This window comes from Leptonychotes weddellii, chromosome 4 (genome assembly GCF_054177405.1).
Source record: "Leptonychotes weddellii isolate Sample4059 chromosome 4, ASM5417740v2, whole genome shotgun sequence".
In the NCBI taxonomy this organism is placed as follows: Eukaryota; Metazoa; Chordata; class Mammalia; order Carnivora; family Phocidae; genus Leptonychotes; species Leptonychotes weddellii.
This window is the reverse complement of record NC_138372.1, coordinates 43408265-43426585: the sequence shown is the minus strand read 5'-3', so window position 1 is coordinate 43426585 and position 18321 is coordinate 43408265. Positions and strand designations below refer to the sequence as shown.

At 39.7% G+C, this 18321-nt stretch overlaps 1 protein-coding gene and 1 long non-coding RNA gene across 5 annotated transcripts in view; both read left to right on the top strand.

Moving 5' to 3' along the window:
• The window catches only part of MYSM1 (Myb like, SWIRM and MPN domains 1), a 42231-nt gene extending 35705 nt beyond the window's left edge, over positions 1–6526 (top strand). For 2 of the 4 annotated variants that reach the window (XM_081818500.1, XM_081818498.1), the window contains exon 20: positions 912–6526. In XM_081818500.1, the coding sequence (XP_081674626.1) occupies positions 912–1079 (168 nt within the window). In that variant the 3' untranslated portion in view covers positions 1080–6526. The remainder of the gene's footprint in view (positions 1–911) is intronic. The other 2 variants (XR_014144877.1, XR_014144876.1) reach the window with 2 other exon arrangements.
• Positions 6527–7894: 1368 nt separating this feature from the next.
• The window catches only part of LOC145721275 (uncharacterized), a 42666-nt gene continuing 32239 nt past the window's right edge, over positions 7895–18321 (top strand). The window contains exon 1 of the long non-coding RNA XR_014144872.1: positions 7895–8375. This is a non-coding gene — a long non-coding RNA (uncharacterized LOC145721275). The remainder of the gene's footprint in view (positions 8376–18321) is intronic.

Here is an 18321-nt window from a genome sequence, read left to right as displayed (position 1 = left end):
TCTGTGTATTTCTTTATTGCTTTTTCCTTTCCAAAATTAATTTCTAAGAGATCATTAGTAATGCGTTTTGTTGCCCACACTTGCATATAGAAATAATACTATTCTAGAATAAATTTGTGTTGGCCGATAAATTTCTTAGCAGATTAATGTACACAGTGGAGAACATTTTTCTGATTTTATTAAATTCAGAAGCACCATGTTTCCATTTAGGTTTAACAATTGATCATTTTCAAGAACAGTATTACAAATCTAATAATTACATTTAAGTGGTCATTTTATTGAACTTTCTGGTAGGATATAAGAGTCCTGAGTTCTTTTATTTCACTTCTTGTTTCCATGAGTATAAAGAGTTAAAGACCAGTATGGCAACACCTTTTTTTTTTCTTGGTAGCAATTTGAGAATAGAAAATTTAAACATACTAAGTTTCTTTTTAATAGTTTTTACCCCCTTCTATTAAAGCCACTTTCTCTTTGTTCTTTTGGAAGATTAATATGCATATTTTTTAGGAAACAGACTCTATCTCGCATCCTAATTTTGAAATAGTAGAGTCCTGTGTATGTACACAGATTTTTATTCTACAGGATTATTTTGCTTTGTAAATGTAACTACTAAAAAAAAAGAAGCAAAGTCACAAATTTGTCCAAAGTAGAAAGCATCACACTTAATATCTCAGGTTTGTGTCTTCATACAAAATCATAAAGGAACTAGCCTAAACATTTCTCAACAGTGACTTCTACACTTTGGCTGTATGATTATTGATCATAAATTTATCTTAAACCACGTTTAAGGAGACTTTCTCATTTGCATATTAGAAAATGTGAGATTTGGAAAGGGATACAATAATGATAGTAATGCAAACCCTCTTATACTTTTTGTGTATTTTAAATATAAAATTTTCGTTTTCAACTAGCTTTTGGAGTGTCTGAGGAAAACTCTGAGCAAAGTGACTAACTGCTTCATTGCTGAAGAATTCTTAACTCAAATAGAAAATTTATTCCTTTCCAATTATAAAAGCAAGCAAGAGAATGGAGTGGCTGAAGAGAACTGTGCTGTGGGTCCAAAGGAATTGTTAATGTAATTATTTTAAAGGAAGACCTTTTAATCTTGACACAGTAGATCCTTCTTGAAATTATTGTAATTTAGCTAAAAGTGGCACAACTTTAATACTTTTTCTCTAGTTCACAAAATCCAAACTTTGCCACATAAATCCTATGACACTTGTTTTCACACAGTGATTGTCAGAGTGTGGTGTGAAGCAGGGTCTGCTGCAGTCTGCGGTCCTTCCCCCCCCCGCCCCCGGCCAGTGAGTGCTGCAGGAGACTTTGAGGGGCTGTCTGCTTTTTTGTTGCATTCAGGTTGATAAATGCAATATCTCTAATATTTATTTCTCCCCAAACTAGTCATTCTACTCTCGGTACCTCACATCTGTGTCTCATTAGGAACACTTCCATTTTTTCCATGTCTTTTGATGAGATTTTATTTATGGTTGCAAATGAGATGTGGACGGATGGTCACTGAGGTAATGAACATGGTTGAGAACTAGTGGTGTAAATAAATAACAACACGCCGTAGGAGGCCAGGGGAGGCCTAAGGAGAAAATCTTAAACATAGAGAAGAGACCAATGGAGAGAATCAAATTGCCAGTTTTTCATTATAGATATTTGTTTCCATTTTATTTTACAGCAATAATACTACAGGCTGTGCCATTTTCTCAGCTAGCTGAAACATTTAATATGGATTTTGGATACATAAAATAATTAGCTTCAACTATATGTCCACTTAGTATGTGTGATAAAACCTCATTTAATTGGAACACAGATAATCATAACTCTCAAACTAGATTTTTTTTTTCTACTACCTGCTATCTGGAGAAAGAGGCAAATTTTAATAATGCTTAAATATTAAATCAGAGATTTAATTTTAAAAACAAAAAAGCCTTCCAGGACATATTACATATATAGTCCAGTTTCATAGACTTTCTAAATGTAGAACAGAAGTGAGCAAAACTTTTTATGTAAAGGGACGGTTAGTCAAAAACTTAGGCTTTGCAGGTCACATACTGTCTCTATCAGACATTCTTTGTTGTATTTTTTTTACAGTCCTTTAAAAATGTAAAACCATTCTTACTACCTCATGAGCCTCACAGAGAATGGGTTGCTGGCCATTATCTTCCAACCTCTGCTCTAGAGAATTACAAACATTTATAATTTATTTTCAAGTATATGAACCTGAGACACTGAAAGGCCTTATTTACATCATCTTCAAACAACAACAAAACTTAAAATTATGATTTACATTTAAATATATTTTCAAGTAAAATTAGCAGTCATGCTGCCTGATTTACTCAGATAGATTTGAGTTTATTTCTGTGAGCCATAGAACTGATTTACACCCATTCTCCAAGCACTCTTACTAATAACAGTTTTATTACACCTTATCTGGATATGATTCTGTATTTTTACCTTTTTTGGTTGTAACCATTAGCCATGGAAGAATATGGCAGTGTCTGAGGGAGCAGTGAGCCAGTTCTAGATGGCCTACATCTTGGCTCAACCCTGTGACTTGGGGGTGGGGGTGGAGGGTAGGGGATATAAGTTGACCTCTGAACCTAAATTCTTGTGTAAATGAGGTCTAAGTTATCTTCCTAACAACCTTCCAGGTCTAAAATGCATTTCTTCTATATGTAGTTAGGATAAACAATGAAACATAACTTATAACACAATTACCTTTGGGATTTGGGACCGGGGGTGGTAAGAGCTGCAGACCAAACATCAGGAAACCCGAGTCCTCATCCTCATCCTAATTTTGTTATCAGCTTTGCTCTGTAGCAGTGATAACATCACATAATCTGTCTGGACCTCAGGCTCTTCACCTGTAATCCACGGGTCTAAATTTTATGACTTCGTTTTTCCTTCCAAGCACAGAAAGTCTGCAATTCTGTAAAAGGTAGTAATTGATTCCAATTCTGTAAAAGGAAGTACTCTTCCTTTTGACATGTTTTCCTCATTGTACATGGGGAACACATCCTAGAAGTTGGTATGAATTAGCTCTTGATTGACATTTCCCTATAATAATGATTAATTTGGGTGATAGAAAATAATGGAAATTGTTAAAAATTCTGTTCTCAAATCTGGGTCCCCTGCATGCCGATAGTTAACCATATTTACTAACCTAAGCCATACCATGAGGAACTCAAAGATGGTAATCCTCAGAGTTTAGAGTTTGGAGAGCACAATTTTCTAAATAATATTTACTGAGTTTTTTTCTGATGATAAATATATCTCAAAATATTTTTTAAAAAACAGAAACGTAAATAAAAATATATAAATCTTATTATCTAGAAAACCATAGGTAACATTTTAGTATAAATTCTTCCCCCTTTTTTTTTTTCTTGGACCATGCAATTTTTTTTTTTTAAAGATTTTATTTATTTATTCGACAGAGAGAGAGAGAGAGCAAAGTAGGCAGAGAGGCAGGCAGAGGGAGAGGGAGAAGCAGGCTCCACACTGAGCAGGGAGCCTGATGCGGGGCTCGATCCTGAGATCGTGACCTGAGCCGAAGGCAGACGCTTAACTGACTGAGCCACCCAGGCACCCCGCAATTTTAAAGATTTTATTTACTTATTTGAGAGAGAGAGTGCAAGAGCATGAACACAGGGGGCGGGGCAGAGGGAGAAGCGGACTCCCCGCTGAGCAGGGAGCCTGGGATCATGACCTGAGCCCAAGGCAGACGCTTAACCAACTGAGCCACCCAGGTGCCCCTTGGACCATGTAATTTTATCTGTGGTATTTTCCTCCCCTCCTCCCTTGTACATTCTCCCTGTTTCCTTTTTTCTCTTATCATATTCTTAAAACATTTTTGCCACTGCAGGTGCCCACATTCCTGTCACTGCCAACTTGGGCTACTTAGGGTAGTCAGAGCTAGGGCCTTGGAGAAGCGCAGAAGTCTGGAACTGAGGGGCAGTGTAATATAGGAGGTTCAGGAGGCAGAGACCCAAAGGGAAAACCTACCTCTGGTATTATTTACAGGAGTGGAGACAGGACCTGAAAACACCCAGATCTCTCCATCCTGATTCGATTCTTAAGATTGCACAATGATAATAAAATAATGAACTTAATTTTTTTTTCTTTTCCTGCTTGGCTAGTGGAAATTGACACTAGTACTTCTCCAATATTAGACTTAGCTCTTTTAAAAATCTAATCCCAAAGTAATTCAAAAAAGAAAAATCAGTGGAATAAGATCAACAAGATCAGACTCTCCTTACCCCTCCATTATTTTCTTGAACTATTTTCAAAGCCACATTAGGTAGGACTTAGACACTTTTGCCTTCTTGGATGTCTTCTTTCAGAAAATATTAAAAATTCATTACAACTGCAGTTGTATAAAATGAATCTAATATTGTATATTTTCCTTCTGAAAACTTCCTATTGTGTTTTTTTCCTTCTGAATTTAAAAGAAATGAAAACATTTTTATGGGCCTTCAAAGTATTGTGGGCCGGAGGCACGTTGTCTGAAAGCTAAGGTGGCCCTGCCTGTATTCTGAAGGGTATCGCTGGAGAAACGGCAGTCATGACCCTGTCCCCTGTAAAACCTATCTCACAAACCCTAGGGCCGCTTTGCCACCCCAGCCAAGAACGTTGCAATGCCTGGGGCTTTAGAGCTCTAGACTTGAACTTCGTTCTTCATTGACCTGACCACAGTTTAGTAGGAGTGTTGCTTGGAAACAGTCATCCTCAAAAAAAAAGATAGACAGTGATTAGTTTTAGCTTTCAGATAGATATTTTTGTTCTGACCCGTAATTTATAGTTTTGAAACTCATGCCACATATCCTACCACCCCTATTCTTTCATTTCCCTCAAGCCCCGCTCCCTGCTTTTTCCCCACTCCCTCTACTTACCTCTCAGAATGTAGGTACAAGATGGTTCATTTAGCATTTAGTAAAAGCAAGGCCGGAAGGATAGAGTTGAACAGATGCATTCGTATTTTATGGAAGTCGATTAGTGCTGCCCCAGCCTTTTCTCCAAAACTCTCCTCCCCCACCGAAGTGGAGTGAGGTCAGTAATGTGCAGACTGAGCAGGGTCAGAACCTCCGCAGCTGCCTGGGCAGCAGGGCAATGGCAGCCTCGACAAGCCAGCCTGAGCAGGCCTCCTGCTCTTCAGTTTGCCTTCTTGTTTGTCTTGCTGGGTCCTAACGAGGTGAGCTGGAGGACTTGGGGTAAGTGCTGTAGGCAGGATGCTCCAGGATTGATGCTTTGCACAGGGACAAGGAGACCTAGGGACACCTGACCACCTGACATATAGCTCCCTATCCTCGGGTCAGCAACAGGCATTCGGTGGATGAATTTCTCAGAAATTAAGTAAAGGTACCCAAATTTTGTATTTTTTCACCTACACTGTCCTCTACCAATAACAAGAGACTTAAGTCCAGAGTCATACATCATGGTATTTAGGAAAAGTTAACTTCACCCAAGCACAAAGGAAAAAGCACATTTTTGTCATCATCTCTATCAGGATTAATACAAAATTTAACAGATTTGATCAGTATCCCCAGTTTACCAGCTGTTAAATAGTTTTCTTAAAAATTAAGATCATATTTTACAATACTTTCAGAAAATCACTGTGGAGAATAATGTCATATACTTTAACTTACTCAATTCCTGACCTTTTCTTAAATGGTTTTATGTGTGCTATTCTTCCAAACTGTTTTCTCTGTTTTTTCATTTGCCCTGTAATTTGTGCTTTCCAGCTTTTTCTGAATCTTGTAAGCCACCTTAAATTCTTTCTGGAACAAGGCAGAGAATAAATATGTTAGCCCCCTAAATCAGGAAAAAATAAAAATTTCTCAGAGAAGCTGTGATTATACCAGATGTTGTATACCAAAGTAAATTCGAGAAGGTAAAATTAACTCATGATATCTGGGTTTTTTGTATTTTCTTCCTTTGAATATATTTATGAATATATTCATAAGAACTTTAATTTCAGGGAAAAATGCCTTATGTGCTGTCTTTGAAGTTCCCTAAAGTAGTCTCTTAGGATTTAAGAAGAATGTTAAATATGATTTCATAGTTTGTACTCCTGTTTCATAGGTTGCCACAGAACATTTGTTTTGAGCTATGAATTATAAAATAGTATTTAGAATCCAGCATGATTTAAATAGACTGGTCATAGATCTTTAAATTTGTGGATTTGACATGTAAATTGTAAATTGTGTATTATGTATAAGTATATAAGTTTACTGTGATTATTGATAAACCTGTTGCTGTTGTTTTCCCCAAATGTTATTAGTGTTTATGGATTTCTTTTATTACTTAGAATTTTGAAATGTTCTGTAATGGAATATAATGACTTAAACTATTTTGTACATTTAAATATGATGCCACATTGTCTAAATCTATATTAAAGAATATTGTAAATATTAATGTTTATACAGTTATGAAAGCTTTTCCTTGAAATGGTTGAACTCTTCTCCCTGTACTAAACAATGACATAAAATATCTGATTTTAAGCTTTGAGATTTTAGCTTGTGGTAAAAATTAAAGGGAAACATTCTGAAGATTCTATATAAATAAAATTTTGAAAAAAGTGGTGAATCATTTGGTCTTTTTCTAAATTTTTAGCAGCATACACACTGAATTGCAAATATGCCCCATTAATTCAAACATTGGTTTAGTGTCTATTATGTTGAGCATTGTAGGGGACACAAAGATGAGTAAATCTTGATTTTTTCCCACAAGAAGCCCATTACCTAATAAGTAAGTGGGAAACACATAAAAGCCAACATAAGACACTAAGATACAAACTGGAATTGATTATAAATGCCTATAAAAGACTTCAAGGGTAATAGGTGTTTTTTTTTTCTCTTAAAAGATTTTATTTATTTATTTGATAGAGACAGAATGAGAGAGAGAAAACATGAGCGGGGTAAGGGGCAGGAGGAGAAGCAGACACTCCTCTGAGCAGGGAGCCCAACGTGGGGCTCCATCCCGGCACTCCAGGATCATGACCTGAGCCGAAGACAGATGCCTAACCTACTGAGCCACCCAGGTGCCCTGGGAATAGGTGTTTAGACAAATGAGAGATCATTCTCTAGAATGTGAGGGGTGAGATTGATTTCTTGGAAGAGATCTACCTTTAAACATCCTAGCAGGGTTTAGTTAAGTGACATTTGGAGAGAGATGTTCCAGAGAGAAGTGTCCTTAGCACAGGTATGGAGATAAGGAGTGAGAAATACTTGAGAATGGTGAGTCTTTGGCCAGAGGGTAGAGTATATGGAGATGCTCATTAGGTAATTCACACTGAGTCAACTAAGGATACAGAAGGTATAAAATAAGAGAAAATCTCACCTTAAAATCAGAATTAACTCATTGACTGGTCTTTAACTTTCCAGGCTTTTTTCCTAGCAAATACAAAACCTCTTGAAGGAGGACTTTTAACTACTTCCATTCTGACCTCAGTCTGTACTTTCTAATTGATGTTGTCCTTCATTGCTTATCTCTTAACTCGGGCAAAAGACCATGTGGGTAAAGCATCCCATGATGGGGACCAAAACCACCCCTCAAATAATAGGGACTGCCCTGACACCAACAAGACCCCACATGATTGATCCCAAGATGATGATTGTCTTGACCCTTAACTGCCCACCTGCTCATACCCACCCACTTTGCTCCACATTTTCCTGATAGACACCTAGAAGTATTTTCAGCACTTTGGAGACAGACTTTGAGCCGCTTGTCTGCTGTCTTCCACGTGGTGGCCTCATTGAAATAAACTCCTTTCTGATTTCACCACCACTTCTCTCTGCCCTTGGATTTTATCAGTGGCGAGTGGCCAAACCTGGTCTGTTTGGGGCGCCCGGAGCCAGGGGCTCTTGCACCCCTGTGCTCCAGTTGCAATTTTCTTTTAAAAGATTTTATTAGAGCACAAGCCAGGGCGAGAGGCAGAGGGAGAGGCTGAAACAGACTCCCCACTGAGCAGTGAGCCCGACGTGGGGCTCAATCCCAGGACCCTGGGATCATGACCTGAGCCGAAGGCAGATGCTTAACCATCTGAGCCACTCAGGCGCCCCGCCCCCACAGTTGCAATTCTTGGCAAGCCAGCCAGGAGCTGTATTTTCAGTTTGCCCAGCCCCCTGGGGATTCTGGCAGCACGCCGGGCTCAGCTGTTTACGGAGCCATTGGCTGTGGTAGGTCAGAATCAGCTACTCATGGCGAGTCCACCCGATGCGGAGGACAGGAAGTCCTGGGCAGCTGCTGAAACCTATTTTGTTGTGAGGACTTTCTTGCTTGCCCTGAACTGCATCGACTGCCTTCACTGCATTTGGTGAAGCAGAAGATACGAGTTGAAGAATCAGTGGGCCCTAGAAACTTGTCTCCTGGTAAGTTCCCCCCATAAGTGCACACTGGATCCCATCCTTCTTTAGTTCCCTGCTGTTGGTTCAAAAGAACCATTTGTTTCGGGTTTTCATAACTTATTTGTCCAGGCCTGTGTCGCTTGAGTTGTGGCAGGGGCTGTTCTAATTTGTGCAGGTACCATTGGGAAAAGGAATAGACGTGAGGGAGATTAACGGGAAGCCAGGGTACGCATTTGGGCAGATCTCTGTTGGAGTGTGTGTGTGTGTGTGTGTGTGTGCAGATCTCTTTTGGAGTGTGTGTGTGTGTGTGTGTGTGTGTGTGTGTGTGTGTGTGTGTAAGATGGGAGATGCTAACTATCCCCTCCCAAAGCCCTCTGGGGAGAGTACTGGCTGACTGGTCTACATTTAGTTATAACCCTATGACTAAGAAGATGATTTTTTTATTGCAACACTGCCTGGCCCATGTATGTGAACCTCAGAGGAAGGATGGCCACTGAATAGGCTCTCTGGTATTCCTTCCTCTCATTCAGTTACCTCCAGATGGGTGGGTGGGGAGGGTTGGTTTGGCTCTCTTAGTTTGTTTAGGAAGCCATTCGGTTCAGTTGGTGAAGCTCTGACTTTTGGGGAAGAATGAATGCTAACACAGGTATTCTGAGCTTCATTTAGTCATAATCGTGTTTCTTCTGTGTCCTTCCTGAACTTTTACCTAGGAAGATGGGGAATACGCCTTCTGTTCCCAAAGAAAGTGCATTAGGACATATTTTGAAAAATTGGTGCGAAGGGCTTAAAATCAACCAGAGAAACAGCCTTTTTAGCAGTAGGGAGAGACAGGAGACAGACTAAGGAGTGTCGCTCCAAACTTTGAATCTACCTCCAGCCTTGTCAGTGGCGCCCTTGCCCCTCGCCCTGTGTCTGCACCCCTACCTGTGCCTCTCACACAGCTGGCCCCTCTGCCATCCTCCGTGCCCCCAGCACGATCACTCCTGCTCCTCCTGCCATCACTATTGTGGAACGAAAGCACCCCAAGCTGTCAGGCCACCTCCTTATGGGGTTCAGACTGGAGCACCTCCCAAGTCAGCAGGAAGGGGCCCAGGGGCTCAAACTGCCCACTTCAGATTACCCCGCAAGGGCCCCAGGTAAAATTCACAGTGGAGAATAGATTGACTTACATTGAACACAGGTGTAACAAATCAGCATCAAAGCTAATTTAACTTTGCTGGTTTAATTAAAATAGGCATGCCTTTTGGAGTTATCAACATCGAATATAATGCAGAGAATCAACTTCTCTTCTACCTGAACTAAATTCATGTTTTATCTGTTGCAATTTGACTTAAAATGATGGTTGACTTTGTGTGTTTCATAAAGCTTTCATGGGTAATTGTGAAGAGCAAGTAGGTTGACAAAAGGTTTATAGTTTTCAACATCTTTGGTAACCTAAAACTTTGAAGATTTGCTAGGTTAAATAATAAATTGGTTTGAACTCAGTGGATAGCTAAATCTTTTCCAAATAAGATAAAATACTGAAACATTCATTACTAAACATAGCTTTATCTGCTTTTGGCTTCTTATTACAGAGAAACCAAAGACACTGCATTCAGCTTTATGCTTAATTGAAAGATTATATTTTGGAGAAGCACATGTTGCTAGAAATTAGGAAATGTATTCATAAACTTCTGATCTAAAGAATTCTGGTATAATAGTACACAGTCGGTCACTACTTAGTTTTCACTGGAAACTAAGGTTTCTAAGTAAAAATTCTGATAAACATAATTAAGACTGCCAGAAAATTATAAAGAAAGCAACTTTGTATGCAAAGAAAGTAAGCTATGATTTTGATAAGAAAGGCATGAGGAACAGGAATACATTTTTGTTGAAAAGAAAGTAATTTTGTCCTAAAATGAGACTGGTTATTTAGAGATAGAAAAGACAAAATCTGAATGAAAAAGTATGTTGTAGAAGGTTTGTGAAGGGGAATCTCTGGAAAAGAATTTTATGTGTGGCCAGGACTGAGTTTGAAATGAATGAATTTTTAAAAATACACTAGTATAAGACTGGGATTTGGTTTTTCTCTCGGTTAAAAAGACAAAGTTCTCTTGGATTGTTGGTCTGTTCTTGATAAGAAATTGTAAACAAAGTTTTTTTCTTTATCTGCCTAGAAAACCAAAGTTTCTATGTTGTCTTTATCAGGTTGTTGATTCCTTAAAAAAAGTTAAAACGTCTCTGTATTGAAAGAGCTACATTTTGCTAACAACTGTGTAACCTTCTGTATTTATCTTTACAATCTCTCTCTTATTGCCACCTTGGTTAAATAATTAAATATTGAATTTTATAATTCTCTGAATCCTATGTAAGCATGTGCTTTAAAACCTTCTGAGGTTTTTAACAAACTTCCCAAGCTTCAAATTCTAAAGGGAGTCTTTGACTAATGAGGCTTGTTTATTTGGTATGTTAAGTTACATGGAAACATTGTTAAACAAATGGTGATAAACCTTCCTGGGTTATATTATATGGGTAAATGCTATAACTGTTCTAGAAAGTATATGAAATCCCTGAAGTTTTAATAGGTCCTGATCTAAGGTCACTTGACATTCTAAATATTGAAATGCGTGTCACAGAAGTAAGCGGACTTCCTTGTCAACTGCATTATAATGAACTCTCATCAGATCTTTAACCATGCCCATGGTTGGGTCTTTTGTCATTTATAGTTCTTGTTCTGATGCTCTTGCAAACTGTTTCATCCTCAAGGAGATGCATGAAAAGGACTTTTGACAAATACAGTTTTCTGATACCTTTAAGATGGTAAAACTAAGCTGAGTAAGAATTTCCAAAACTAGAGGGAAAGCTGCATTCAACCAGAACAAGAATTAGTAACATGGGACTGAATGAATTGAGGAAGATGATTATTGTTTTTGTGACTCTTGTTTGAAACATTGCTGATTCTCTAATGTTTGCTCTCCCAGATTCCAGATTAAAGGAAACTTTTTCTCTTAAGATATCTATGATTTACAGAAATATGATAAAATATTCCTTTGTAAACAAATTGAAACATTTAACTTTTCTCCCTACTTGAACCCTCCAGAATTCAGAAACTCTCAGTGAGTATTCTTTCATGACAGTTATAATTATTTGCCTAAGTTCAATAAGAATCTGTTCTCCTTGTAACAGGACACCATTGGAAACACTGGTTATATTACCAAGGCTTTGACTGGAAAGTCATATTTGAAAGAGACGTGCATAGACAGACATGACCAGACAGTTTTAAGGAACTAAGGTTGACTCTACGGAATCAATAGAGCCCTGTCGAGATGTCGGCCTGATACCTTGCTTACAGAGTTCCCAGCAGTGACTACCAGTGACTAAAGAATGTCACTTCCCGGCAGGTGCAGGAACCTCAAGATATTCTGGGGGACCTCGAGAAGAGGAATTCACCCAAATCTACAGATATTGCAGGCAAATCTGATGGCAAGCATTTGGCGTGGCTTCTGGCTTTGAGTGGCTTTTAAAAGTTCAATCAGAAATTCCTTATAAAAAGTTCCAGCAAAGCATATTTAAAAAGAACTTACATCATCAATCACTAATCTTGCTGTGATATGTAAATAATTAGGCCAAGTTTGTTAAAACTGGACTTGTTTTACGAATTAGTCATAATTTGGCTATTTTTGATGGAAATGAGGGTGATTTTAGAGAGAAAAATTAATGTTTCAGTAACACACACCTTTGTGGAAGTCAGATGCTAGTTCTAATTGTCTTTGAATGTTTGTTGTTTGCCTAAGCTAGACAACTTGAGGTAAACTCCAGAGAAATTGCCACAATAGTCCAAGTAAAGATGATCTCCGTTACTCTGTCGGGATAATAAAAGGACCCCATGGGCATATGATTATTTCAACAGCTGGACTATGAGATCGACTCCCCTAGTGGTGTAACTCAGCTGTCACCTTGACTGATTTTATGTGGCTGGGATGGCAAAACCACTCCTTAAAATTCAGAGCATACCCCCACTTTATGGGGTTCACTGTGGACTCATGAAAATAGTGAATGGAAGATCGGATTGGACGGTATACTTGAGATAAACTTCATTAATTAGAAAGTACAGACTGAAGATATCCCCCAAGATGAGTCATCTCCAACTTGCCAGTGGTTCCTTGTAATGCGATATTGTTAAAAGCTAGACAGGAGGCAAAGAAGGCTTCTTGATGGTCTTATCCCTCAACCATATTTGTCCAAGGAGCCGCCTTTCCTGGTGTAGAATGTAGAGGCTTTAGCCAAGCATCCAGTAGCCGCCTTTAATCAAACCCAGCATACAGTCACCCTCCAAAATGAGGCAACCACACAAATTCGAAAACTAGTCCTCCACCACCAAATGGCCCACAATATCTTGACTGCAGTCCAAAGAAGAAGCGGTGCTCTCATTAAAACAGAATGTTGCGTATATATTCCAAATTACTCGAAAAATGGAACTGAAGCCATGAAAGATTTAAACACATCACTGCTATAGATGCCCCAGCTCGAGATCCTTTTAGCAGTTGGCTAAATTCGATTCTTTCCAAATGGAAATATGCTCTGCTAAGCATTGCTATATTTCTTGTTCTTTTTCCTTTCAGTGGTTGTTTGAATTTGTGTATTTGTTAAATGGGAGCCTGAGCTATTCACACAAGCTTGGAGATGCCCTTAGTGTCTATTTCAGGAGAGACTCAAGAAATGAAGTTCTCCTACCTGTCAAAGTCTTCCATTCCAAAATCCCTACGTCATCCCAGTCAGCAGAAAGTAGCTACAGAAGACATGGTTGTCCTCCCTTCTCCTTCTGTAGAAATGGAATGGTGTTTTGACAGTGGGGCCTCGAAAGACGTCATCAACTCCCTCCATCCTGACCTTGATCTGTACTTTCTAATTAATGAAGTTCTTCTTTCTCGCTCATTTCTTAACTCAGGCAAAAGACCTTGTGGACAAAGCATCCCATGATGGGGACCGAAACTACCCCTCAAATAATAAGGACTGCCCCACACCAGCAAGGCCCCACGTGATTGACCCCAAGGCAGCGATCGACATGACCTTTACTGCCTCAGCTGCATGCACCCACCTGCCTTTGTCCCAATTTTCCTTATATAAACCTAGAAGTCTTTTCAGCACTTTGGAGAGAGTCTTTGTGACTTTAGTCCACTGTCTTTCCAGTGTTGGCCTCACAGAAATAAATTCCTTTCTTGTTTCACCACCACCCATTTCTCTGCCTTTGGATTTTGTCAGTGGCGAGTAGCCAAACAAACCTGATGTATTTGGGGGCCCCTGAGCCAGGTGCTCTTGCACCCTTGGGTCCCAGTTACACTACCTATTCACAAAATAACAAGGACCAACAGGGCCATACCAAATATCTTCGGTTTCTGTCCTTTCACTGAGGACTTCTTATAACAGCACATAAATATCCATTCACTCTTTGTAAGAGGTACACAGGATTCGACAGTACAGATTTGCCATCATTGATTCAATCAGTTTTTAATTGATGAACTTTAGGTGGTTTCCATTATTCTATGAAAAATAATTCTCTTTTTTTCGCACACTTAATATTTCTCTGAATAGATTCCTAGAAGCTTAGATGCCAGATCAAGATCTATGTACCCTTTAAATGTTGTTAGTATCTGCAGAAAAATCTTCCATTTCTATAAACTAATTTTCCTCACAGTAATACAGCCACATTTATCATTTTGTTTACAGAATCAGTTTGAACTCAAGGCTCCTAAATGATATAATTTAGGTGGCAAAGTACAATAAAATCCTAAGAGTTTTAATTCCACAAGACATTTATTTCATTGGAAGTTCATTCCTTTGTGCAGCTGTTATGGATGCTTGCTAAAAACATTTGCTCTAATTTTCTGATTGTGACCAGCATCATGCTCAGCCAATAGCTGCAGACCAACATTGTCCCATAATCCTATTTGTACTGTAATGGGTTTTCTTATTGTTGCTGATGTGTTTCTACATCACTGACTCTCAATTATCTTCCCACAGAGTGCTAGCTTAAATAAAATATTGTCAGTGTTTGCAGAGAGATATAGCTAAGTAAAAAACTTGCTTTGGGGGCTCCTGGGTGGCTCAGTCATTTGAGCATCTGACTCTCAATCAGGTCTTGATCTTGTGGTTTTGAGTCCTGCGTTGGGCTCCACCTTTTTAAGTAGGTGTGGAGCCTACTTAAAAAAAAAATTAAAAACCCTTGCTTTTGTCTTCCCATATCTTTCCTGTTATCAAATACAAGACTTATCAATTAATTACTCTGATATCTGTTACTGGGTATAATCAGTGATTCCTTTCACTTCAAAATTCAGAAGAACTGGAAAGTTTCAGAAAGCAGTTTAACTGCTTAGTCAATTTTTTCTAGATCAGTGATTGTTGGACTTCGTTTTGTTCCCAAACACCTGACAGATATGAGTCAGCAGTAATTGCAGTGTCTAGACCCATCCATAACCAAAAGATTGTCTACATCGGGCCCATTTTGTGTAACAAAATTAAATAGTTCAAAGGAAATCTTGAAAAGACCTTTTTCAGAACAGAACCGTTCTCCTAATCAGAGAAACGTTGAGTAAACTAATTCTATGTCTTTCCTAACTCCTTCTCCTCCCCCCATCCCCCCCACACAGAGACAGACAGAGAGAGCTTTTATGAGATCAGTTTGCTCTGATACAATGCCTCAAATTAGATTTCAGCATCATGCAACTGGAGAATATGTTGAGATAATTAAAGCTAGCTGCTATACCAAACCACCCTTAATTTCCAGTGCCTTAACATAGTAAAACCTCACTCACATGAAATCTGTTGCAGGTGATCTGATTGGATGGCTCTCCTGGGCAGCGCATCTCCAATAGGTAATTCAGGTACCCAAGTACTTTCCCATGTGGCTTGGTCATCTTGTGACTCCACGTAGCTCAAGTGTCATCTCTTTGAGGACAAGAGGAATGAGAAAGAATGGGGGAACACACTTGATATTTAACTACCTTAGCTTGGAGTACACACATCATTTTTGCTCATAATTTCTTGGTCAAGAACTAATCATATGGTCCCACCTGGATGCAAAGAGGGACTGCTCGGCGGAGTCCTGATGGGGCAGCTGCTTCTGTACAAAATTCTACCCGATGGAAGGAGAACATGAATCTTGGCTAATGACCAGCCATTTCTGCTACAGTTAGCTAGAGCTGATTTTATAAAATGTTATAAACTCATCTTCAAATGGGCCCTAAACTACTGTGCTTGAGACCCCCCCACCAGTTCATAAAGAAAAATTGACATCAGGTTTGTTTGAAGCCAGAGCCCTAATATTAAAAGAAATTGGAAAACATATCTTCCTCAAATCAAAGAATCTGAGAGCTGGAAAGGACCTTGGAAATGTTTGAGCTTAGAGTCCTATATCCTAATATAAGGAAACAGGTTCCCAGAAATGAAGCACCTTGCCCAAAGTCACACAGCCCATTTTGTAGCGAGACTACCCCGAGCCAACCCCAGTTTTGCTACTGCACCATCCTTTTGAGTGATGCCAAATTATTTTTAATTTCATGGCACAAAGAACTACTGTGAAGATTTTATGTGAGATTCAAATGTTCGATATAATTTATGTTTTAATTTAAAATGTAATTTTGTCTTTTAGAACTGCAAGATCTAATAAATGCCTGGAACATGACTTTTATGGAAAAGTTGACTAAAGAATTACTATTAGAAGGGATATAATTAATGGTACTTTACTAGCTTTATCTAAGATTAGCTATATTAGCTCGATCTAAAATTAACGAACCCCCAAATCCTTGCTGTGTGCTTTATAAATCCACAAAACTACAGTTGCTCTTCAGTCATCTTAATGAAAATGTTAACTCCGAGACCACCAGAGGGCGCTCTGTCACAGTGTATGAGCACGATGATCTCAGCCCTGTAAGGTTGACTGGCCCAACCATCAGAAAACACTGCCCAGATAGATGAATTTGTGAACGTTGTGAAACATTCTGTTGTCTAGTTCCTTGATGTTGTGTGGTCTAGGGGTGAGTTTCCTTGTTTCATGGTCTCTCCGGGTCGGCCATTTCCATTCGTGAAGGTATTTTATCCTAATAGCATCCATCCATTTATAGATAAATACAGTGCTAAACACTTTATGTACAGTATCACATTTGATCCCCACAAGAGCCCGGCAAGAAGTTGTATTATCCCCATTTTAAACTTAGCCTCAGAGTGTTTAAGTAACTAATCCAAGGTCATGCAGCCAGCAGTGACAGATACAGAATTCAGACTGAGATCCATAGGATTCTAAAATCAGCTCACCAAACTATCATAGTATTGGTTTCAAGCTGGAAAGAACCTAAGAGACAATTTAGTTCAAATCTCCTCATTTTTGGACGAGAGAACTGATACTCAGAGATGAGAAGTGACTTGTCTAAGTCACAGACTCAGTCAAGGCCAGAATGGGAAGATCACCATCTTCCCATTGCCCGTGCTCCTGGATCACACCTCATGGGAATCCCTGCCTTCTCTGGGAAACCCCAAAAACTCCTGTGCTCATGGATCCTGCACCATGCTATACCCCAACACAGTAGGTGAAGCCATGGGATTATTAGTCTATTACCTAGACAGAAGAAATGGACCTACAGATAGAAATTTTGCTTCAACGTGGTTCTCTGTCTTTCCCATTATGACCAAGCCAAGAACTGAATTCGTAGGAAGAACACCTTGCATTTTCAAAAGTAATCTCTCTGCTTCCAATAGGTCTCCTTCCACCCTCTACACTACAGCCAGATGTGGGTGTTTTTTGTTTTGCTTTGTTTGCTATATGGAGCACAAATCTGAGCATCTAAGTACTCTGCTGAAGATTCTCCAAAGGCTCGCCAAGCTTTCTGCACCAGGTCCAACACAGATGCTTAGAAGACTCTTAGGATGTGTCTCATCCGTTCTCTAGTCTCACCTCTTGCCAGTCCTCCTCCCCTTCCAACATACACACATGCACACACATGCACTCTTTGCTCTAATCATACTGAACTATTTGGTGACTCCTAACACACATAGCTCCGCCCACAGGCTTATACACTCCTCTGCTTTTGCATGAAACACGTCCCCTAGTTCCACCCTTGTCTTCTGTGTGACCTTCAAAATTCAAGCCTCCCTCCCACCTAGAAGCTTGCCTTGACTCTCCACTCCAGACTGGGTTAGATCCCTTCAGCTGAGTCCTCCGTTGCGGCCCCAGGCACACTGGCTTTTCCTTGTCTCTTTATGTTTCTGCTGCCTTCACTGGACTATGAACTTCTGAATAGCATGGATCCTGCCGTTTAAAACTGTGTATCCCCAGTGCCTAACAGTATACCTAGCGTAGGTTAAGAAGGCATTTAATGGCAGTCTGATCATTGAATGAATGACAGAAAACAAAAAGAACAGAAGACAGATCCTTTGGGGGAAGACCAGTTGTATTACACTCGGACGCCAGATTTTCTCGTTTCCTACCAAAAGGAGGAGAGAACTGCAGCAGGACTCTCTTCTGAAAAACCAGCCCCCGAGTTAGGGCAAAAGCGGAGAGCCTGGGAGAAGCAGCAGGTCTTCATTAGGGAAAGAGCAGTGCGAGCTTCTGGTACTTACTCAACTGGTGAGCGAGGGCAGCTTGCTCCAGAAGATGTGTTCTGCTGTTTCCTCAAAATCACCAAGGCAGGTGGCATGGGAACGCTATGACGTAGTGGCGCTTTCTAATCAAAAGTGCGCCGTCAGCTGGATAGTTCTGAGGCTCCTGGGTCTTTTTATCACTGCAAGCTGGGGGAGGGAGGTGCTCCGACATGCTCATCCATCACCTTGCATTCCTTCCTGTGGCACCTCCATATAGAGAAAATAACGTGAATTAAAAAGCAGGCAATGAGGTAGCGCCCACTTTAAGATGACAAAGGTGCCTCGGTCATCTGAGGTCAGGCAGTGAAATGGGCTATGCCTTCTTTGAGCACGCGGGGCCAACGGGGAGCATGAGGGC